This window comes from Giraffa tippelskirchi, chromosome 3 (genome assembly GCF_054371585.1).
Source record: "Giraffa tippelskirchi isolate mGirTip1 chromosome 3, T2T-mGirTip1v1.2.pri, whole genome shotgun sequence".
In the NCBI taxonomy this organism is placed as follows: Eukaryota; Metazoa; Chordata; class Mammalia; order Artiodactyla; family Giraffidae; genus Giraffa; species Giraffa tippelskirchi.
In genome coordinates this window covers 161,863,588-161,887,559 of record NC_137277.1, presented here as the reverse complement: position 1 = coordinate 161,887,559, position 23,972 = coordinate 161,863,588, and the positions used below count along the sequence as shown (strand labels likewise).

The 23,972-nt window shown below is 40.6% G+C and overlaps 1 protein-coding gene and 1 long non-coding RNA gene across 11 annotated transcripts in view; one reads left to right on the top strand and one right to left on the bottom strand.

Annotated features, from left to right (window-relative positions):
• XRCC5 (X-ray repair cross complementing 5) overlaps positions 1 to 23,972 on the bottom strand; it is an 81,300-nt gene that overhangs the window by 31,207 nt on the left and 26,121 nt on the right. For 8 of the 10 annotated variants that reach the window (XM_081578207.1, XM_081578213.1, XM_081578204.1 and 5 more), the window contains 6 exons: positions 21,546 to 21,683; positions 20,365 to 20,455; positions 16,158 to 16,291; positions 10,406 to 10,602; positions 3,906 to 3,999; positions 2,393 to 2,462 (listed from right to left, as the gene is read on the bottom strand). In XM_081578207.1, the coding sequence (XP_081434333.1) occupies positions 2,393 to 2,462; positions 3,906 to 3,999; positions 10,406 to 10,602; positions 16,158 to 16,291; positions 20,365 to 20,455; positions 21,546 to 21,683 (724 nt within the window). The remainder of the gene's footprint in view (positions 1 to 2,392; positions 2,463 to 3,905; positions 4,000 to 10,405; positions 10,603 to 16,157; positions 16,292 to 20,364; positions 20,456 to 21,545; positions 21,684 to 23,972) is intronic. The other 2 variants (XM_081578206.1, XM_081578212.1) reach the window with 1 other exon arrangement.
• On the top strand, positions 504 to 5,060 carry LOC145541540 (uncharacterized). Its single transcript, XR_014079098.1, has 2 exons — positions 504 to 622; positions 1,448 to 5,060. It is a non-coding gene; the product is annotated as an uncharacterized LOC145541540 (long non-coding RNA).

Genomic DNA, 23,972 nt, shown 5'->3' with positions numbered 1-23,972 from the left:
GACAGGATCACAAAACTCACTCTATTTGAGTTGAGAGTTTTGGATGACTCTGCTATTGGTTCGACTGCAAAGGAATTACACCCGTACTTTAGTTTATAACAGAAGTGAAAAGGCCAAGTTCTAACAAAAGGTAAAACTACCCATTATTAATCACACTTTTGGCCACCGCATTTAAAAAAATAGATATACAGGAGAGAAGAGAAGGACTTCTGCCTCCCTTGCCCAAGGCAGAGATCTCTAGAAGATCAAAAGCAGGGAGGTAGCTTTAAGTTTGGGAGGGTTCTTCAGGCTTACAAGGTGAGTCTTGGCTCACCAAGAGATGTTGAGCAGAAGAACACAGAAGGTAGAAAAGGAACGAAGACACAAAATTTCTGAAGGGAAGAAAGGAAGCCAAATGAGGACCATGAGACAGAACTAACTGCTAACAAGTGGGCAGTCCCATTTTTTTTGCAGCTCAGCAGAAAGTCTGCTTTTGTGATGTCACTGGAGATCTCTGACTGACCAAGTTCTGGAATGAGGTCCAGAGGGACATCCACCATCACAATACTACAGTGTGCCAAGACTCAGTCACCTTCAACAGGGAAGAACAGTCTACTGATCAAAATCCTAGCTATGGGCACAGGTTTGAGATGCTTGACCTTATAATGTTTAAACAAACAAACAAACAAAGAGCATAGGAAAGGAAGGCATTAGCAACCAGGAGAAATAGTACTGCTAAGTAGAAAAATCCAGTATTTGAAGGAGACATGGATTTGAATCCCTGTATGATTTTGGGAGGGAAGTTCATTTGTTCCAGTTTTACAGATTTTCCTCCTGTAAAATGGGAATAATGATAATACCTATTGTGATCTATGGGCTTCCCAGGTGGCTCAATGGTAAAGAATCTGCCTGCCAATGCAAGAGATGCAGGTTTTGATCCCTGGATCAGGAAGATCCCCTAGAGGGGGACATAATAGCCCACTCTAGCAGTCTTGCCTAGGAAATCCCATGGAGAGAGGAGCCTGGCAGGCTATAGTCCATGGGGTCACGAAGAGTCAGATACAACTGAGCATGCACACATTGCGATCTATATGACATCGAGGGGTCAGCTGCCCCTGTTATTTTCACAAGACTGCTTTAATCCCCAATTAGCTTAGGAAAAACAGTGTTTTCCTAAGATATAAGCAAATTCTCAAGAATTTACTCTCTCAAGACCTCTTTAGACTCTGGCATCTAGTGTTCTCAGGAGCTTTCTCTGCTCTGCCTGAAGTTGACTCCAGACCCAAAACTCTGCCTCCTTACCAACTTCCCCAGGCAGAGCACTCCAGCCAAGCATCCCAGAGTTTTACCAACACTGAAGAATATCCCTAGTCATGAGTTGAGAATATACTGTAGAACACTATGCCCTTATGCAAATTCATTCACTTCCTCTCCTCTTACCTGTTTCTCCTCATTCCCTCCTCTCCAGAAATAGCTTCAGTTTTTCTACTTCTATGGTACCAGCAGCTTCCCTCTTCTCTGAACCCCACCACTGGCCCCTAACCTTACTTTTTGTCTCAGTTACCCCAAAAAGCAATGCTGCAGTCATGTGAGCAAGTAGAGAAAATATTAGAGCTTCAAAAACTGGTACCAGAATTGTCTGAAAAAAATATTTTTATTGGGAAAATCCTTTGATAAGTACTTGTCCCCCAGTGGAACACAGATTCAGTCTCTACCTCAAGTCTCTGTTCAACTCACAGGCCTGACCCTGAGTAGCAATAATGAATACAATACTGTTATATACACAAGGCTGTAGAATTACAATTGCCAGTGGCCACTTGTTAAAGGCAAATAAATGAACAGGAACCGGAATGCAATCAAGTGAATGAATGTCAGTCCGAGACCCTCTATCCATCCCTTCAAGTTGCTTTAGTATCCGCTCGAGACTAAATGGAATTCTAGGTTTCATCTGATAAGAAAAATGTGAGGATGTAATCAATTGCAGAAGGATCAAACCTAAGAGCAGGAGTAAGGTCTTTCTGAGATTACTGTCAAGGGGCTCAAACACTTAGGAGCAAACAAGAATTATGTCTCAGGAAATGGGAGGATATGACACAAAAATGTTTTATTCCCAGAGAACTTCAGTGAAGTGGAACTAAAAGCTCCAGGATTCCAGCCCACTGTTTTCTTAACAGAGAGACCTACGAACTGGCTCTTCTCTGTTTAAAAGACCAGTGCTAAATTTACCTTCCTGTGCTCATATTGTGGCCTTGGTGAGCTCACCAACAAGAGACAGTCACAAAGATCTACCAGGAAAAAAAATCACGCTATAAAACAGTATAACAAAAGGTGATAATTATTAGCCTAGACTTAAATCACATTAACTTAACTAAACACCTTTCCTTAAGTGCAAAGCCCACGGCATATCTCTTACCTTCCTCAAAGCTGGCCTTCTTCTGCCTCACTAGAACACGGAAGTTCTCAGCAGGATTCACACTTCCAACCTAGAACACACCCACAGACAGTAAACCTGCAGATCATTTCTCTTTTCAGAAGTACTCCAGGCAAGACAAGACAGCTTAATGTAGTGTGTTCTTATAAAATAGGCAAAGACAAAGTGAGGCCCTTCCTGTTCATTTTCACGTCCACGGTTTGTTAAAAACTAGCAGATTCCTGTGGTTAAAGGGCTGCCGTCTGTCTGTACTTCCACTCACCTCTCCTCATGCAAACTGACTTCAATCCAGAGGGGTCAGAAGTCTGACGCCCGAGGCACCAGGCAGCCTAGCTTACCAGGCAGACTACCTGTCCGTCCTGACACCCAACCAATTAGGAAGGGGAGGATGCTGCGGTGCAGGGTCAGTTCAGAGTATCTCTGTCCCACTAAGATGACACAGGAACTGATAGCCTGATCCCTAATTTGCTGGACTGTCCTTTCTGGGGACTGCTGCTGATCAAACCTGTGGCACTGAAGTCTTGGTAGACTATTCAAACATGCCCAAAATAAGCATGGTCCCAAAATAAAAACAAATCAGTGCCAGGTGGGAGCGCTTCAAAGACAAAAATCTCTGCCACGCTATATGGCACTTTCTGATCATCCCCATGTCTCTCATCTTCTGACCTCAACCTAAAAAGGGGCTAAGTTGAGCTCAAGGAGGAGAAGCCAATGGAGTTCTATAAAGGCTGGTAAATGCTGGTACAAAAGTACTCGGATTTCCAGTCTGCTCTAGTATAGCATCAGAAGAGCTCCAAGAATAAAAAAGGTCATGATTTTTATTTTTCCTTTACTAATAAAGATATTGGACTAAAATCCAAATAATTTTTTAGACATTCAGTTTTTCTGGAGCATTGCTTTTTCAGGAGGGGAAAAGGCATGCCCTAATACTAGCTACCCTTTCTAATTTGGCTAGTAGTAAAGAACAGTTTTCAAGATCCACTGATTCAAAATAATGTCACTTAAAATAAGGCAATATGTTCAAGTTCCAAAAACCATTCCATTAAATAAAGATGATCTCAAGTGTCAAAGGATACATGGTTTGGGGAAATCCTAAACTAGTGAGGTGCACATCAGAAAAGAAACGAGCCTTATATTCTTAAAGCCTATATACTTGGAAATAAGACTCATATCACTAAGCCCCCACTTTTCCTACCATTGTGACTAAACAGAAAGTTGCAAAATGAAGTCACCAGAAAAACTTTACAAAAGTGATGTTTCATGCTCTATATAGTGTTCTATGTATTGATACTACATACCATATAAATAATCCTATAGGTGATTCATTGACAATAATTAAAAGAAGAAAGGAAGAAGTGTGGGATGGACAAATATGGCTTATATACTGAAAGGACCGAAGAAAGTGCTACATTAAAAGACTAACAGAAATTGACACCAACTCCCCAAGTCCCAACCTTCTCAAAAGAGGGGCGCATAGCAGGGAAGTTCTGCTTACACAGGTGACACTGCCTTCGGCCAGACTGGAGATACTAAAGTGGGCTTCCTTTTCCTCAGTCTTCAGTTTTTTAGAGGTGGGTCCCTCTTCATGACTGGAAAAGAAATAAATGGTTTTTTTTCCCCCCTTAAAACAGAACAAACAATACAAAACCCAGAACTGCTGATGTGAAAAGTATAAATTTATTTTTCAAGAATCAAAAACAAGTAGCCGCATTTAGTCTTCCTTTACAAGCGGCTGCCCCCCCTTCCCAGCCTCAAAGCTCCTGATAGACCAACAGCGGCCTGGGCTTTAATTAGAAGTCGTATCACAAAGGCTTTCAAAAGATGAAACTGCAAGCACAGGTAATGAAAACTTCACATTTCAGCATGAAACCCATCTACCCTTCGGTTATTATTTGCTAGTTTCTGCCTGAGAATTGATAGCTAGTAATATTAGCTTTCCAGATACATAGAAGACTTTTGTGTATAATAACCTATTTTCTTCATCATGTATGTGAGAGTTTTATAAGCTCCTACTTACAGCTGTCAAAACTTACTAGACAATCCTTAATTAAATATGCAGAGCGCGCTCTTAAAGAAGTCTTAAACTATAAAAAACCACTTTCAAAAGAAAACTTTTAATGCATTCCTTTATAAACTTAATTGTATTTTGGGCAATATGCTAAGAGAGTGCAAAAGCATCTGTGTGATAAGGGAACGATGAGTCCAAGGAAGTGTATCAAACATCTTGCCTCAAGTAACACGCTGGCTTTAACAGTCTGCCTTAAAGTCGAGAGGAGGTCAAATTAATTGCAAAGAAGAAAGATCCAAAGACTCTGCCTATAATCTTCCTTAAGCTACAGAACAGAGAGACATGAAGATTTTTCTCCCAGACAAATAATCAATCTGGAGCAAGAGAAGCTGCCAAGAAATGGCTGAATGAGAAGGGAAAATAGTAACTAAGAACTACAATTCTAAATGGAATGTTTTTATTCAAAAGCCCAACTTCCAGATAGTAAGGCTTGAAGAGGTTATCCTAAAAATAAAGCAAAGAAAAATGACAGAAGTTAGCTTATTCAATAATATTTCAATAATGAATCTCCTCTTCCAGCCCGATGAAAGAACTAAAGTCATCATTATAGTCTTATAAACACAAATTAAAGGTTTTACTACTTGACATCTTTCCCATTTACCACTTGCCTTCTTCCCTTTGAAAAGTAAAGAAAAGATAAGGGGTGAGTCATTCGGAGCTCTTTCCTTCAAGCAAAATAAATAAACACACAAAACCTTGCTGATGAAAACAAGGGAAAACGCACAAACCTGAGGAAGCATGAAATTCTATCAGAATTTGAGTAGTTCTTTAAAAAAAAAAAAAAAAGTCACAGCCACTTTAGTTAACCTTTGCCAGCTCTTCCCAAGAGAAAGATAACATGGTTCAGGGAAAATCCACAGATAAAAACATCCAGACTCTAGTCTCAGTTTTTGCTACTGGCTAGCCCTGGAGTTTTATACCTTCTTGAAGTTACTGACTCTGTATTAATTTTTGTATGTTTAGAATCTAGTAAGTTACTGTCCTCTCTGACCTTCAGTTTGTTTCTCAGGAAAACACTGAGATGGAAAATACCACGCATATATCAACTATTCACATTTTCTCTTCCAAAAATACAAATTAACTTATACAGTAGTATTAAAAAGCATTAAACATACAAAGCTAAGTTCTGTGAGAACACAAGGTCAAATCACATGGAAGAATTTCTTCAACCCTCCCAAATAAGATTCTAGGCAAGGAAGAATTAGAAAACATATATACTAACTCTCCAGAACTGGACAGATAAAGGCCAGTCCAGAAAATAGCAGGAAGCAGTAAAAATACATTTAATAATCTCAAGACTGAATCACTTAACAGGATTGATGGGAAATTTACATGTATTAAACTCGTAATGTCTATTTGAAGTGGGAAAGTGCAATGACTCTCATCCCCAAGTTATCTAAGAGCGAGCTGAGCCCTGCAAAATACACATCATCCAGGCAAGGTCATGGCAGACACAGAAGTGTTAACAGCTGCTGCACCTGGATGCTGGGGCCCTAAACAGTTTGTTGCTTTCTCTCCTTTTCTCATTTTCTTTCATATATGAGTATATACCTTGTAGTTCATTTACAAGTACATATACCTTAGTTCATTTACACTTAGGCTCTAGGTTCTAAAATTTGTAACCATTAGCAATCTTTATTTTATACAGAAAACTGCAAATAATCTGTCCTATCCCAGTATTCTGCAGCAGATTAGCAAATTTTATGAATATAGCCTCTTATAATCTGTAAGGTTGGAGAAGGAAATGGCAACCCACTCTAGTATTCTTGCCTGGAAAGTCTCATGGACAGAGGAGCCTGGTGGGCTACAGTCCTTGACGTCATAGAGGGTCAGACACAGCTGAGCACCAGCACGAGAATACATAATCATCACCTTCAGGGAGTTCAGTCAAATAAGAAAGATAAATATATAAACAGGCAATTAACAAAATATTGTGGTAAGCAGCACATCCCTTTGAGAGAGCGAGAGGCTGTACTGGGCTGGGGCATGTGGCACAATCTGGGAAGTACTGAGAAATGAAGATAGAAAAGATCTAAACTGTAGGCATAAAAACTTTGAGGACAGAAAGTGGTTCTCCAGTTAGCAGGACAGATACTTCTTTTCCTTCTTGTCTATCTGGATTTTCTCATTTGTGTAACAGAATTTGATCTGAAGATGAAGGTAATGGAAAGCCATGAGAGCAAAGGTTTTTAATCAAGCATCCAAGAAGGACATCAAGGAATTTGTGACCACCTAAAATTATATGCAAAATTTATTATGTTGGGGCATTTTCCTGGGGAGACAGTTCACAGTTTTTATCAGAAGATAAAAGGGTCCATCACACACAAACACACACTGATGAAGAATCACTGCTTTAGAGAATTTTAAGCAAGGGAGTGATGTGATCAGATTTGTTTTCTAAAAAAGCACTCAGATAGCAGATTGCAGAATGAACTGGAAGGGGAAGCCTGGAATGAGGGAAATTGGCCAAGGGGGTTATATCAGTAAAGCAGGCTAAAGTGAAACCTACATAAAAGAAGGGCAGTGGACAATGCTAGTAAGAACTAACCTTTTTTTTAAAAAAAATGCTTACCATTAATCATGAAGCCAAGCATTTGAGTTAGCTATTATAAACTGTCCTCTTACAAATGAGCAAAACCAAGAGTCAAAAGGGCCTGACTTTGTCTTAAGCACACAGTAAGGGGTCCACAGCTAACCCTGTACTTTTAACTACTCTCCTAAAAGGCAGGTATTTGTTATCACAGCTTGGCATAGAGCAACTTGCCGATTTTGACCACTATTAAAAAGAAATGCTTGAGTTTTAATCCAAATCTATCTGACTCTAAAATCAATGCTATTAGCCACTATACTAACCTGAAGTGAAAGGAGTGAACTTGAGGTAAATCTAATACAACCTGGTAAACCAATTAGATGTGGAAAGTGAAGAAAAGGGATGACTCCCTAGAAATTAGGTGTCATTCACTGAAACTGAAAATAATAACATGAAGAGGGGGCTTAAAGGAGTGTGGAAAGAGAAAGAAGGTGAAAAAGTAATTTCTGGACATACTGACCTTGAGTTATCTGTAGACACTTAAGATCCAGTGGATAAAATGGAAATATTTTAGGACAGACAGGTGTTCAGTTATTTTTGAAGACCCATATGTGAAATAATTAAGGAGTTAGGATGTGCAACACGCATAAACCTTGAGAGTATAAGCTCTGGGGTCGAACGACCACATTTAAATCCTCACTCTAACACTTAACCAGCTGTGATCCTGAGCAAGTTTCTTATCTTCTCTAAGCTTCAGGGTCCTCAGCTTTAAGATGGAGTAAATAAAAGAACCTACTTCATAGGGTGGCCAGGAGGATCCAAACAGATAATACACGTAAAGCTCCCAGAACATACCTGTGTCCAATAAATGTCAGCCCATTCAGAGAAGGAGACCTACAAAATATCAACCTTAAAGACTCATGGGGAAAGAAAAGCCACCCCAGAGGAGTCTGAGAGGGAGCTGTCAAAGGTTTAGAAAGAAAAGTCTGGAGAAGCTGAAGTTAAGGAAGATATATGAATTTCCAGAGGAAAAGAATAACTGACAATGTCAAGTGTTACAAAGAGGTCGAGTAAGAAAAGGACTGCCAAGCTTAAGTAAACCTAGCAGCGAGTGTCTTTCAGGAGACCAGGTGCAGGGACGTGCTGGGGGAATAAGCCTGAGCCAACAAGCACTGGGAAAAGCAGCAGTGTGGGCTATTCTTCTAATAAGCCTGGCTGTGGAAGGAAAGAAGATGATAACAGGTAGTAATTAGAGGGAGGAAACTGAGAGGATTATTTCATTTTCTTTCAGAGGAAAGAAATAAAATGTTAATGTGTGGAGGGAAGGGGGCTGGTACAGAGGGAGCAGCTGAAAATTACAGAAGGAAGGAAGGAAGGAAGAAATTATTAGTGGACTGAAAGGTACCAGATAGGATGGATAGGGCACTCTAGGACACAGGTGAAAGGATTAACTTGGGACAGGATGTGGCAACCTCCTCCACTGAGACAGGAAGAAAGGAAGTGAAGGCAGATAAAATGCAGGTATGTTTTTCAGTAAGATGGGCTGGAAAACCAAGGCATTCTGACCTATTATGCGCTTCTATTTTCTCTTTGAAATCACCATCATCATCATGGAAATATGTACCCTGGAGACAGGGACGTTGAATATACACAAAATCATAGCTTTTTGTAAGCAATCTCTCTTTCCCTTAGGGAGACCACCTCTAAAGCTGATTGGGGTTTAATCATAAAAACTGAGAATCTCTAGAACCTTGCAGAAGGGACTGAGTCATTCCTGAATATACGAGGTGCTCGATAAATACTTGTTAAATGTGTCATTTCTGCAACTCTTAAAAACTAAGATTTCTGAGAAGGAAGACTAGAGCAGTGGAGTGTGAGTAGGTGTGTATGAGCAAGATTATCCTCTGGTCCCAGCAGCTCACTTGGCTGTGTGGCAAACCGAACCTTTATGGGAGAAAAGAACCAGCAGGGATCAAATCACAGAACAACAGTCTTCAGGGTCTGGGTCTCAGTGGTATGTTTTTTTTTTTTTAACCAGCTAATTTACATTTTGATCAACAGGAGGAGGGGGAAATGGCCCATTCCTTTCCCACGACATAGAAAAGTAATCAAGATCATGAACGAGAGCTTTAAAACAGAGAGAGAATAGCCATATGACTGCTGGGAGACGACAGCAAGGCTGTGATGGGAAGAAAAGGACTCAGAGTTTTACTGACTGTTCTGAGACACAAGGAATCCAGAGATAGCTGAGGCTAGCGGAGGGAAAGAGGGTTTTTAGTGACAGTCTTCTGATGTAGAAGGCACAACAGACTAAAGGGAAACATAAAATTCTCCAGATGTGTTAGAAATGCACGATAGAATCTTTCAACCCTACGATTTTTTTTTTTTTTTAAATCCTGACAAAGCTTGGAGTAGTAACCTCTAAAAAGCCAAAGAAACTGCAAAGATGTCTTTTTAACTTGGAAGATAATTCACTGAATTAACACTTTACAGAACCTTGGAAATTACTGGAAATTTCTGGAAATTACTCAATACTGTTCCAATCAGGTACTGACAAATAAAAACTATTTTGTCGATAAAGACACAGCTGTGGGAAGGAAATCAAAGAAAAAGGAAAAAATAAATTGTGATCTAAAATAGGATCTCAGCATACAACCTACAGAAATGAGTAGATCATTTTGATTTCGGGGGAAAAAATCACCAATAATCAGACCAAAACCTGGTGAAATCAATGTCATACCCAAATAATTCTGGATAGGAACTACCTAAGGTTTGTTTGTGTTCTGCTTTGAATGGAAACTGATATAATTCTAAACAGACTCTAATGTGCGGGAAAAAATACTTAATAGCTACCTGAAAGCTTGATCTAAGGGCATGAAAACCGTTTTACAATCCTTAAACTGTAACTACCTCACTAATGGTATAACCAAGCACATCAATACAGTAACAGCACAGCTGCAGACAGACGGCCAGGTTTCTCATTCTCCTCCCAATTTTCCTTCCAAAAATCTCACTGATATTCTCCTGAGAGCCTACTTCCAAAATGAAAAACTTTCACCCCTCTCCTCTCACCCCCAATATTTTACTTTAAAAATGGTAAAATTTAGTTACAGGTATTCAAAAATCGTTTATCTTCCTATATATATAATTCATTAAGAATCTGATGCTGATCAAAAAGTCAACAACCCCAAAGACAGCTCTAATTTCTAGATGCACACGCAGGATAAAACGTATCCACGCTGGATTCCCAATGCAAGGTTCAAATAGCAAGAGGTTTCTTCCTCCCATCTTTGTGATTCTACAAACCCAGGTTGCAATCCTTAAGGACAGAGCCCCTCTAAGACCACCACCAGTTTTCTGTGCTCCAATCTCACATACAACTCCATTGAGTACTTACTTATCTTGGAAAATGTCCTGACCAGTCACTTGGTTCTTTTTCTTGATGACTTCCGTCAGAGGGAAGAGGGTCTTTATTTTGGAGAGAGGAACCTGACATTTAGCTGTCACCTCGGTGGGGGGATCCAGCATACTCAAAATGTGTTGCTGAATGGGGGGCAGAGGCTCCTGGGGATGGAGAGCTCTGTGCAGCAGACACTGTGGAAGAGGAGTAAGGACTGTGAAATGCAGATGTGGACACCACACATAGCTGACCAGTGATCCTCCATCTTTAGCTTGGAAGGGCTACATGATTCCTACCATTAGTAAAAGACAGCAAAGTGGGCAGACCCAGAACCACCCTGGTTAGCAGGACGCTGGTAATGTCTAAAAGCAACTGTAAAACAGATCCCAGCCTAGCAGCACCGTCAGCTGAAGCCCTCCTTGGGAAAAGAGGAAAAAATGAGGAAAAGAGCCTCATCCCATAGTCCACTGCTCTGGCTTCGTGGAGGATATAGAGGGTTCCTGCGGCCTCTGACAATTTGGGAATACAACCTTTTGGCTACAATCCTTTTACCTCCCTTCAGCATGCTGTGCTTTCTCCCTTGCACTATCTTAGAAAAACACAAGCTGGATGCATCAGGTGTCAAAGGGTAGGTGCTCAGGGAGTCGCAGGAAGAATACTATGCAAGAGATGACACCAGAGGTCTCTCTGAAACCTCCCCAAGTCATCCACTCATGTCCATCCATCTCCACCACACCACTCTTGTCCAAGGCACCTTCACCTCTCTCACATGGGCTACCACAGCCCCCTTCTAACTGGTCTCCCCATGTCCACTGTCACTGCTCTCCTGTCTGGCGTCAACCATAACAGCACCCCTGCCTGCCTCTCTCCTCCTTACTCACCACAACCCAACTAGCCTGGGCTCCTCCTTCTCCACTCAAAGACCAACTCCCTCCAGACTTGAGGTCCCATGCGTAAGGCTCCCTCGGCCTCTTCTGCCTTCCCTTAGATCTCAACGGAGCTGGCCCTTTTAAAAATCATTCTGTTCTTGGCTCACTTATCACCTCTTCTGAGAGGCTTCCCCTGACACTATATGAAGGAGACCTTCACCCTCATTTTACCACCCAGTCATTCTCTATCGTGAACCTGATTTTATATTTTGTACAGTATTTATCATTATCTAAAATTACCTTATCAACCTTTTAGTTTACTTATTACCTCCACTTTCCTTCTGAAAGTAGAAAAACTGCTGGTCTTGTTTACTGCCGAATCCCTAGTGCTGAAAATGGCGCCCCAACATGATAAGCATCTACAGGTACTGGCTGAGTGAATACGGTGCGCTTCTTCAGAACTCCAGTTGTTGACAGAGGTCTCAGGAAGCTGCACCAGGAGTGGGGCCAAGATCAAGGCCAGGACAGGTTCTCCACTGTTCACACAAGTGGAAACCTGGACAGCAGGCCACTTCTATTCAATCACTGATAACTGCTCTCCGACTAGGAAGCAAGGCCTTGGCAAAGTACTGTTATCTGCCCAGAAAAGTAAATCCTCTAAAAGGAACGCAGGAGTGTCATCAAAGAATGAAGTAACCATTTAGAAAAAAAAATAAAAAGTGAAATTTATGGATATACTGATGTTTTATTCCTCTTGCTAAAGGATAATTACAAAATTAGGCTGGAGAACAAAACTCCTATTCCCACTTTTTTAAACAATTTATATGTTAGTAATTGTGAAGAAAAAAAACCAGGGAACTGATAGCTCCTACAATTTTAAAATTACTGTTTCATACCACAAGGTATATATGTATTGTTTTCCTACCCTGTCGAAATGGAAGCTAGACTTTTTAGTTCTAAAAAAAAAAAGACACTTGGGCTTAAGTAGTAAATATCATCAGAGTCAATGTTCTACAAATTAAGAAAACCCTGAGGTAGGAATTAAATACCAATTTCCTCTAGAGATTTCATGTACTGCTCCCTGATTTCAATAGACCAACCCCAAGCCTTCCTTCTCCTGATAAATTCATTGTTTCCGAGCCCTGATTTCCTTTTTCCTAATTACTTTCCCTGGCACATCAATGACATTGGGCCTGTTTGATACACAGCAAAAGGGGAAACCAAAAAAGATCTCAAACTCTGTGATCTATCCTGACCTTCTCATGAATAATTTATAATTCGCCACACTCTCCCTCAGGTCAGTCATTAAAATACCTAAAACAATTTAGAAAGCCCTAAAGAACTAAGCAGAAATCCAACACCCAACATAGCACACTACCTCTCAAATACTCTGGGAGATTCTATCTGTGATAGTCAAGTGACATTTTTGGGGAAAGAACTGTGAATTCTAGGCAATTCTTTCAAATAGTATCATTATCCTTAAGTCAGTAATAAGGAACCCACAAGAGATGTTCAAAACCATCAAATGCTCATGTTTTCTCAAAGGTCACATTTTAAATAAGGCTCAGTGGGGTAAAAATTCAATAAAAAAAAATCTCAATTTATTAAAAAAAAAAAACCGGTTATGAGAAAGTGACACTTTTCAGTAGCCAAGATGCTGAGCTCTCAGTCCTCAATCTACTTCATTTCTTCTTTCAGCAACTATTTTTCCTTTATGTGATTTTTACAATTTGAAAAAGACTAGAGAAAGAAAAAAAAGAAAACTTCAGGCCACATGGCTAGCTCATAAGTTACTAATATACTGATTTTAGCAACAAAGTATCAATTATTTAAAAGGCACTATTAACTGTACACTTGACAAAGGATATTTTTCAGCATTTCTTTCTAAAGTTAGAATTAAATTAACTCCTCCTGCCAATGGGTTGATTACTAACCTCTCCCCTCTTCTGCCCTCTACTCCCAGTTCATTCACCCTTAGTTGTAAGACATTTTAAAAGAAAAAAAAAGAAAGAAAAGTCTTCCTGGGTCCTACCTCCTCCTGTAGCTTCCTGGTTCCTCTCTCTCCCCCTTCATCAGTACAGCTTTCTCCTCCAGGCACTGTACCCTGGCTCCTGCCCCACCACTCTACTGCCACCGGGTCCCTCAGAGACGTCACTATAAACCCCAAAGGCCCTTTGCCAGGCTCAGCTCTCCTCACCACTGCGCAACGTCTGACTCCAACACCCTCCTAGTTCTTCCTACCTCTCTGAGCTTGTGGGGGACGGCAGGAGCGGGGGAAGTAGGAACACTGATTAGCAGCCTATCTCTCCCTAATTGTTCAGTCACACTGGTGTTCAGGACTTCGTTCTCTCCCCTTGTCACTCGACACTCTCCCAGGTGACCTCATTCACTTCTGTTTCTATCTAAATGAGGAGGGCTCTCAAAGGTATAGACATTTAGTCCTGAAGGCTCTCCTGGGCTTTGCACCCCTATTTCCAACTTCCCCGAGTGTCTGTACTGGAATTGCCAACAGATAACTCAAATTGAACACCTGCAAGAATACATGAACTACCGTTTCTATCTGTTCGTTCTGTATTCCTTATCCTAATTCATGGTGACATCACCCTTCCAGTGGCCCAAGTTAGGATTCAGTTATCTTCAATTCCTATTTCTCATCAGCCACCACCCAATCCCTTAAATTCTATCCACTCTAGCTTCTAAATTTTCTCTTCTCTACTCTCTGTCACTGCTTTAACTCAAGTCTTCCTAGGGGCTACTGCAGGTTTCCTAACTGGTCTCTAGCCCATCTCCCGTGTCACCATCAGACCTATTTTCTAAAATACACGTCATCTGCCTACTGACAACAGCCTTTACTGATTACCCACTGCCTATGGGATAGAAACCCAAACTACTGGTTCTTCATGGCCTGCCTGCTACCTGCCACCTTTCCCATCATTTTTCCATAGAGCCTATTTCCCAGCCAAATGGAATTCTGTGGATCCCTAAATACATCACAGTTTTTATGTTTTCTTGTTTTTGCATGTGCTGCTACTTTTGCCTGGCATGCTCTTGTCACATAACACATCAGCTTTATTTCTCCATGAAATCTTCCTAAGTCACTCACTTGCAAGAATCTCTCTTTCCTCTTATTCCCACAGCATTTTGTACCCCACTAGTGTTGAGCCTACGAATTTTACTACTCTATTCTCTATTCCTCTCTTCTCTCTATTCTCTTTCACTCCTCTAGAGGGGTCCTTTCAGGTAGTGAGCTTCCAGTATCTCCAGCATATGATACACTATGAGTACCCAATATTTGTTTTAGAAAAAGTGAATTCAGTTTATAAATACCCCAGTAATGATACTTTTTTATACAGATAAGCCATATTAAAAACTCACCCCCACAAAAGAAAACAAAGTTGGCAGGTCGTAAAAATCAAAGTTGCCAGTTCTTAAAGCTTTAAAAGGTAACAATGCCTGCATTTATGGCTTGCATCTGTTCAATTAATCCAACAAATATTTGTTGAAGATAATAGTACCCACCCTTGATAAATCTACCAAGTATTAGAAGTTTCTATTTTTCACCACAGTGACCTGTTTTTGCAAGCTTTCCATATCAACTAATCGTATTCCTCCCTTCTCTGTCAAGTGGCAAAGGCCATTTGTCAAAAACAGCAGGTCTTGAAGTCCACTTGTCAAAGACAGCAAAGGAATTTATACAAGTAATTTACACTTGATTATACTTAGAATACAAAAGTACTTACTGAGTCAGATCTTGATCTGTTAAGCTTCATAGTACTGATTTTAGAACAAGAGACTTTTTTTTAAAGGAAGTTCAAAGGAAACCGCCTAGTATCAAAAAAACTAGGCAGCTTCTTTTGAGTAGAAGAGCCCATAAAATCATAACAGGCCCTAACATGGACTTGAATTAGTTAAGGATGCTTTGAGAAATGAGTCAAAGGGGCAATCAATGGACCCTCCAATATGAAACCTCCAGTCCCACCTCCCTGCCTCTCCCCACCTGTCCTAAGAGTAGGCCCTCAACTCCCCTTCGGGGAGAAGTCTGCCTAGAGAAGCTGCTGGTGACTTTTTTCACCTTTGTGGGGTTCAGAGACACCTCTGTCCTGCTGCCACCGGCTTATTCCTGGACTGGGACCAACCTTCATCATTGGTCCATTCTTCCCCTTCCATCATATAAGTCAGCTCCCTTATCAAGTTCCCAGTTTCCTTTAATCCAATCTCCATCTTCTAATTCCTTTGGACCAAGATTCAGAAATTTAAAATTTTCTTTAGTTACTGTTTAATAAGTTCATACTATAATCTCTCTATCTGACTTCTAACACTTCTTCCCTAATAGTGGTTGTATACTGCTACTGCTAAGTCGCTTCAGTCGTGTCCGACTCTGTGTGACCCCAAAGATGGCAGCCCACCAGGCTCCGCCGTCCCTGGGATTCTCCAGGCAAGAATACTGGAGTGGGTTGCCATACACAGTCCCTAAAAACTCTCCTACTATTTGGATATTAAAAAACAATGAAAAGTCTCATTCACATAAAACATAGGAGGAAACTGTTAAAAAATATATATATACATATATATTTATATATATAAAAGAAGAATCTGCTTTTTATTTTGCCCTCCTATTTAAGACACAAAACCAAAAATCTAGCCTTCTCCCAGAAAAAAAATATTTAAGAACATCCAACATTTACTTCTTTCTTTCTAAAAGCTCAGAGTATTTTTTTTAATCATTTTTCAGTAGGAAGAGAAAGGTGTTAATCTTTCATTAAACAGACAGAACAACTGAGCTCTCAATTTGACTTGGACCAGCCAATTGCCCTAACTTTTCTCTCTGCTCTCTTTCATCTAAAAAGATGTCTATGATTGGTTCAGCTTTCCTCTCTCACCTGAAACAGTCTCTGGAATTGAGGATTTGGGATTTTGGTGGTTGGAAATAAGTCTTCAATGGTGCCTTCCTCTTCATCTTTCTGCACCAAGCTCATGGAGTCAATCAAAGCATCAATAGCACTCAACTGTGCCTCTAAGACAAGGACAAACAGAGCAGCAAAAAGAAACAATGATTAGTTCCATTAGTCTCCCAAACAAATGCCTTCCATTCATGGATGTTCACAGCAACATTGGCAGGATAGATAGTCCAGGCCCTGCCAAAAGCACTCTCCAGTTACGTAGATCATTTAACCTGAGCCTCAGTTTTCTTATTGGCAAAGAGAGTTATTTAGAATAGCTGGTCTCTTAGGTACTCCCGAGCTCTACCAATTGATGAACTTCTGACAACGGGTTATCTTATCGAAAGTGTTCTAGAGGAATGTGCCACAGTAAAACAAAACTCACCTTCCATATGGTAATTCAAAATATTGGGTATTCATGGAAAAAGTGAAGTGTCAGGCACTCAGTTGTGTCTGACTCTTTGAGATCCAATGAACTGTAGCCCACCAGGCACCTCTGTCCATGGAATTCTCTAGGCAAGAATACTAGAGTGGGTTGCCAGTTCCTTCTCTAGAGGACCGTCCCCACCCAGGGATCGAACCCAGGTTTCCTGCATTGCAGCGAGACTATTTACTGTCTGAGCCACCAGGGAAGCCCTTGAGTTGACATTAAAAAAACTAGTAACTGGCAAAGGAGAAAAACATTAAAAATATTCCTTTGGTAATGAAACATCAGCTTTATAAGGATTTAACATAACCTGTATTGGAGTATACCAACTTAACAGGAAGATGTCACTGGACCAGAGGGAGTGGATTCTTTTACAAGCTCTCAAGGCAGATAGAGTTCTTTCCTCTCATAAATCTCATGGCATTAATCACGTAGACCTGCATGCATATCTTTTTTTAACTGAAGTAGAATTGATCTACAACATTTCATTAGTTCCAGGTGTACAATGTAGTGATTCAGTATTTCTAAACATTACAAAATCACTAACATAATAAATCTAGTTACCATCTGTCACCATGCAAAGTTATTACAATATAATTGACTATATTCTAGTAGTCATGTATGGATGTGAGGGTTGGACCATAAAGAAAGCTGAGCACCGAAGAATTGATGGTTTTGAACTGTGGTGTTGGAGAAGACTCTTGAGAGTCCCTTGGACTGCAAGGAGATCCAACCGGTCTATCCTAAAGGAAATCAGTGCTGAATATTCATTGGAAGGACTGATGCTGAAGCTGAAGCTTCAATACTTTGGCCACCTGATTTGAAGAAATGACTCATCAGAAAAGACCCTGATGCTGGGAAAGATTGAAGGCAGGAGAAGGGGATGACAGAGAACGAGATGGTTGGATGGCAACACCAACTTGATGGACATGAGTTTGAACAAGCTCCAGGAGTTGGTGACGGACAGGGAAACCTGGCATGCTGCAGTCCATGCGGTTGCAAAGAGTCAGACAAAACTGAGCGACTGCACTGACTGACTGACTATATTCACAATGCTGTGTGTTTTATCCCTGTGACTTATAACTAAAAGTTTTTACCTCTGATCACTCTTACCTATTATACTCATCCCCTTATTCTACTCCCTTCTAGCAACCCCCAGTTTGTTCTTTGTATCTACGAGTCTGTTTCTGTTTTGTTTCTCATTTGTTTTGTTTTTTAGATTCCACATTTAAGTGAAATCATACCGTATTTCTCTTTCTCTGTCTGACTTATTTTACCTGGAATAATACTGGGTTGGCCAGTAAGTTTGTTCAAGTTTTTCCATAAAATGTAACAGAAAAACCCAAACGAAATTTTTGACCAACCCAATACCTTCTAGGTTCATCCATGCTGCAAATGGCAAGATTTAATTCTTTTTTATAGCTGAGTAATACTCCACTGTGTGTGTGTGTGTGTGTGTGTGTGTGTGTGTGTGTGTGTGTGTGTATGTATCACATCTTTGTTCATTCATTTACTGATGGACATTTAAGTTGCTCCCATATCTTGGCTGTAGTAAATAATGTGGCAATGAACATAGGCATGCATGTATCTTTTTGAGTTAGTGTTTATGATTTCTGCGGGAAAATATTCAGAATCAGAAGTGCTGGATAGTATGGCAAAAATTTAATTTTTTGAGAAATTTCCATACTGTTTTCCATAGTAGCTGCACATTCTAACAACAGTGCACTGGGGTTCCCTTTTCTCCACATCCTCACAAGCATGTTATTTGTTGTTATTTTGATGATAGCTATTCTGACAGATGTGGTTCCAACTTGCATTTCCCTGATGATTAGTGATGTCAAGCATCTTTTCATGTGTCTGCAGGCCATTCATTATGTACGTCTTCTTTGGAAAAATGTCCTGCATACATGTCTTACCCAACTCCAGGCAAATTCTAAGGATCTCTGAGAGCAGAAACATGGTGTCCTCTTCTTTATGTCTCTCAGATACCAGATAGAAAGCAAGTTCTTCCCAGTAAAAACCTACCAAGTCAATAAAAATGGCACAGCCCAAAGCAACTCTCTCCAAAATGCTTCTACCTAAACTACCACAAGGAACTTTCATTCTGCTGATTCATACGGCAGTTCAGCTGTTAAAAAGCTGAAGTGCTATTTTGGGATCATTCACAGCCACTAGGCAAAAGGTGGAAGAGAGTAAGCAGTTCCTCAAGGTTTATTATACTTCTCTTCTTCACCTTTCAAACATAGCTTTCAGACAGCTACTACAAAAGGAATGAGCATACAGACATCTATCATGAGACATTTCTGTCCCATTTTTTTACTTTCTAAGGGAGGTTTCAGGCACCATCTCAAACTGATGACTGCAGGGTCCACCCGGCAATAGAAAGGAGGTGGTACCTGTGTGGGTGAATATTCAGTGATTTCCATCTGCTACTCCAGGCCAGTATCAGGCCAGACCACACTGGCATCACACATGCTTACATAAATGTTGACTTGGGGAATATGCCAAACAGCTTTAATGATCTGTTTTTCCAATGGAGCAAATGCAGACAAAAGTGTCAACTCACATGAAATAAATCAATAGATCGAAAAATAATGTTTTAGATCCTGAGTGATTTATATCTATTAGGTTCTCTCTCAACAAAGTTCTCTTTTTTAAATGTTCTTCTCATTTAAAGTTTGGAATTATCAAGAGGAAAAGACTGAATATTGTAACACACAGGCATCTTCTACACATTCAAGTCCTTGCCTGACTCCACATGACGGATTTGATTCTTGGCCCTTCTCCCACACCCTGCTCCCAACATATAGCGAGCACCCAGTTCTGAACTCACTTCACAGCTCTCTCATCCTACACCAAGGCAGATTTAAAGCTGTCAACTAAAACATTTATTCAAAATTCTGTGTTCTTTTTGGTATGTTCTCTATTTCAGCCCACTATTGTATCTTATGATAACTGCCTTAAACTGTGAGATTTCTGGAAGACAGGATCTATATGTGTGAGAATCACTGTGTGTAGCATCCTGACATCTGCAGCCAGATGCTTAATAAAGGCCTCTTCTTATTAAGCTCCCAGGAACTCCTGGCAATAAGGAGCAACAGGTCTTGGACTGAAAATGTGAACTAAGAAGAAAGGGCAAAGAGAAAAGTATGGTTAAAGGTACATCATATTTTATGTAGGACACTAGTCACAGGTTTGACACCATGTGTCAATTCACTGCACTGGAGGACAAATCCTCTGCTCATAATTAGCGAATGTATATCCATTTCCATTAAATTGCTCCCTAGATAGAACCTCTAAGTTAGAAGGGGGATGCTGGAGAATGTTTGGAGCAAATCTATCCCTACTACTGGGGAAAAAATCACCTTTTATCATTACCGTATACCACTGTGATTGGAATCCAACTACAGTTGATCCTTGAACAACATGGGTTTGAACTGCTCAGATCCACTTACATGTGGATTACAAGTAAATATGTACATTTCTATACAATCTGAGATTGGTTGAATCCACAGATACAGATCTGTGAATACTGAGGGCCCTGTAAAGTTATACACGGATTTTCAACTGGGGGAGTAGTGCCCCAAACCTCTTCCGTGTTCAAGGGTCAACTATAATCCCACCCTGTGAAATCCTAGCCCCCAAACATGACTAAAGACAGGTGGTTTCTCCCCGTCTGTGTTTAGAGCAAATCACTGAGCAAAATGGAAATAAACTCACCTGTGGGAGTACACTTCCTATTATTTTTCAAGGATGAAAACATGTACTGGCGCAAATCTTCCATGAAAGGCAGCTGTATGTACACTAAACACTAATGAGAAACAGTGGAAATAAAAACAGAGACAACTGAATTAATGGAAAAATTTAAAGCTGATCCCAAATCCTATGAAAATGGCTCAACAGAGGGAGTTCAAAAATCAGAAGGCAAAAGTATAGGACATAGAGAGTGAAGTGCTCTGATCTCTGTTATTAGCCGCTGCTGTTGTTCAGTTGCTCAGTTCAGTCGTGTTCGACTCCTTGCGACCCCATGGACTGTAACCCGCTAGGCTCCTCTGTCCATGGGATTTCCCAGGCAAGAATACTGGAGTGGGTAGCCACTTCCTTCTCCAGAGGACCTTCCTGACCCAGGGATTGAATCCGTGACTCCTGATTGGTAAGTGGATTCTTTACCACTGAGTCACCTGGGAAGCCCTGTGATTAGCTGTAAACAACTGCAAACAGTACAAAAATAGTAAATATAAAAGAAATGCTCAAAGAAAGACTATCAAATATCTACAAAATGCATGACCAACACAACAAATGAGAAGAGTCAAGGTGACTGGCAGGCTGACATGGAAGTCAGGATATCTGCCTTCTCTTCCATTTCTGCCACAGTGAGTTCTCTGAGACACAGGAAATGGCAAGGAATCTAGACCTGTATTTTCAACAGAACAGCCCTAAAAAAACATAAATTCAGCAGGATCACAAGAAAATCACATCCTCAACCTTTACCCAGGGTAAAGACTATTGTAAAAAGGGAGGTAATCTGTATTCCCTTAAGGTTCTGAGAAGTCAGGAAGGATGAGAATGCAGAGAAGGTCACTGGATTGGGCAAACGGTAAGTCATAGTCAACCTTTACTAGTTGTTTTATTAGGAAACTCCTTGTACACTGTCGTAACTTATGTTCTTTCACTGCAACTGAAAGTGTGATTTCCAGACCAGCAGTCTCAGCATTAGGTGGGAGTGGGTGAGAAATGCAGAATTTCAGGCAATGCCCCTCCCCAGAGCTACAGAATCAGAATATGCATTTTAACCAGATCCCCTCAGTACCTCCCATGCACATGAATAGTTGAAAAACACTGTTTAGAACAAAGCAACTGAAGGGGAAAATTAATATGAATAAACGACTTGCAGGTTCTACCTCATATGCGTCCTTGATCAAAGGAAAAGCAACGCCTATTTGAGGATTAGCTCTTTTGTCGTAAGCATATCGAACCACGGCCACCATGTCTAATTCATCCAAAGCGTGAATCAGGGAGGAGAGGGCAACTGCCGCTGCCTAGTAAAAGAGATGCCTGTGTTAACACGTGTCCAACATGTGAGGATTTTCACAGCAAACCGAATACTTGTAAGATTGCTACCCACTTTCTCCCAGTTTTGGATATTAAATACCTCTCTATCCACTTGAAGGCTACACTGTACACATCTGCATTTGATCACATTTACTGTACCTCTTTGGGAACTTCATTATATGCTCTTTTTCCTTCAACTTGCCTCCTCCTCTGAATTCATACCTAACTCTAAACAAAATTTTTCTTTGCCCCTCTCTCCATAAATTACTATCTGTAACCTTCTTTTCCTTTATCTTTAAATTTCATGAAATAATCTTGTTTCACCACTTAGAACACAATTATTCTTCAATCTAAACCAGCTACGTAGCCATTTCCCTCCTGAAACTACTCTGAAGTGCCCTGTGATCTCCAAGTTGCCGGAGTCTCAGTCTCCATTTTATCTGTTTGACCTTTCAGTAGCATCTGACCATCCCTCTTTCTCTACACTTTCTCTTTCTTTGGCTTCAGAAGCAACACTCTCCTCTGATTATTCTACCTTTGTGGACCACTCTTCCCCCAGCTCTTCTCGTCTTCCAATCTTGAAATTCTGCTCTTGGCCTTTCTCTCCTCCTCTCACTGTAAAAGAACTCTACTTTGGTGACAATTTATTTCATCCAGTCCCATGAGTTGATGAATCAAAAATCTGTATATTCAGCTTTAAAACTCCCAAGATCTAGACTTACATAGCCTACTAGTTGGTAGATAACTTGTACAGTTATACCTCAGGTATTTCAAACTGTCTATGACTGAAACTAAATTTAGTATCTCTCCCCTCTTCTCCACCTGTATCCCCTACTTCCACAAATATCACTTCCAAATGAGAAGTGCTGAACTTTTTGATAAGGCCTCCCCTACTGTCCTTCAACTTCAGGTGTTCATCAAGCTCTACAAATTCGACTTATATGCCATTTTTCAGATTCTATCCGCCCTGTTCCATCATGGTGTCCCCTGTTCCGAGAGCTGACTATGTCGCTCTCTTCCATAAAAACCTCCACAGGCACCTCTTTCTCAGCCTCAGTAGGGCAGATCATTATTCACAGGCAAGTCTTGTGCTTTCCCGCCCCAGTAGCTTTTTCTATGCACAATTTCTCCTCACTGGAATGCTCTCCCCAAATCTCTGGCTCTCAAGCTTCGAACCCATCCTCAAGAATCAGCAAACTGACAAGTTCTCCATTTCAGATATGCCTTACTAAGCCCTCCCCCCTCTCTCTAACCTCTCAAACACTTTGTATTTTTCTCAAATAAGAATACAAAAACATTTGTATGTTTTTGATACTATGTGTCAATTCCTAACATCCATCAAAGTTAGCTATGTATATTCCCATCTTCTCCACAAAAAACCTATGATATCAACACCTTACCATAAAAATCCTCTACAGATGTCATGATAGAGTGATTACCTTTCCAGTTCAAGGAATATTAACTTAGTGCCTACTCTTGGCTAAGTACTGTCTTCAGTTTAGTCGCTCAGTCATGTCCGACTCTTTGCGACCCCATGGACTACAGCACACCAGGCCTCCCTGTCCATCACCAACTCCTGGAGTTTACCCAAACTCATGTCCATTGAGTCAGTGATGCCATCCAACCATATCATACTCTGTCATCCCCTTCTCCTCCTGCCTTCAATCTTTCCCAGCGTCAGGGTCTTTTCCAATGAGTCAGCTCTTTGCATCAGGTGGCCAAAGTATTGGAGTTTCAGCTTCAGCATCAGTCCTTCCAATGAACACCCAGGACTGATCTCCTTTAGGATGGACTGGTGGGATCTCCTTGCACTCCAAGGGACTCTCAAGAGGTTTCTCCAACACCACAGTTCAAAAGCATCAATTCTTCAGTGCTCAGCTTTCCTTATAGTCCAACTGTCACATCCATACATGACTACTGGAAAAACCATAGGCTTGACTAGATGGACCTTTGTTGGCAAAGTAATGTCTCTGTTTTTTAATACGTTGTCTAGGTTGGTCATTAGTTTCCTTTCAAGGAGTAAGCGTCTTTTAATTTCATGGCTGCAGTCACCATCTGCAGTGATTTTGGAGCCCAGAAAAATAAAGTCTGTCATTGTTTCCCCAATCTATTTGCCATGAAGTGATGGGACTGGATGCCATGATCTTCGTTTTCTGAATGTTAAGCTTTAAGCCAACTTTTTCACTCTCCTCTTTCACTTTCATCAAGAGGCTCTTTAGTTCTTCTTCACTTTCTGCCATAAGGGTGGTGCCATCTGCATATCTGAGGTTATTGAT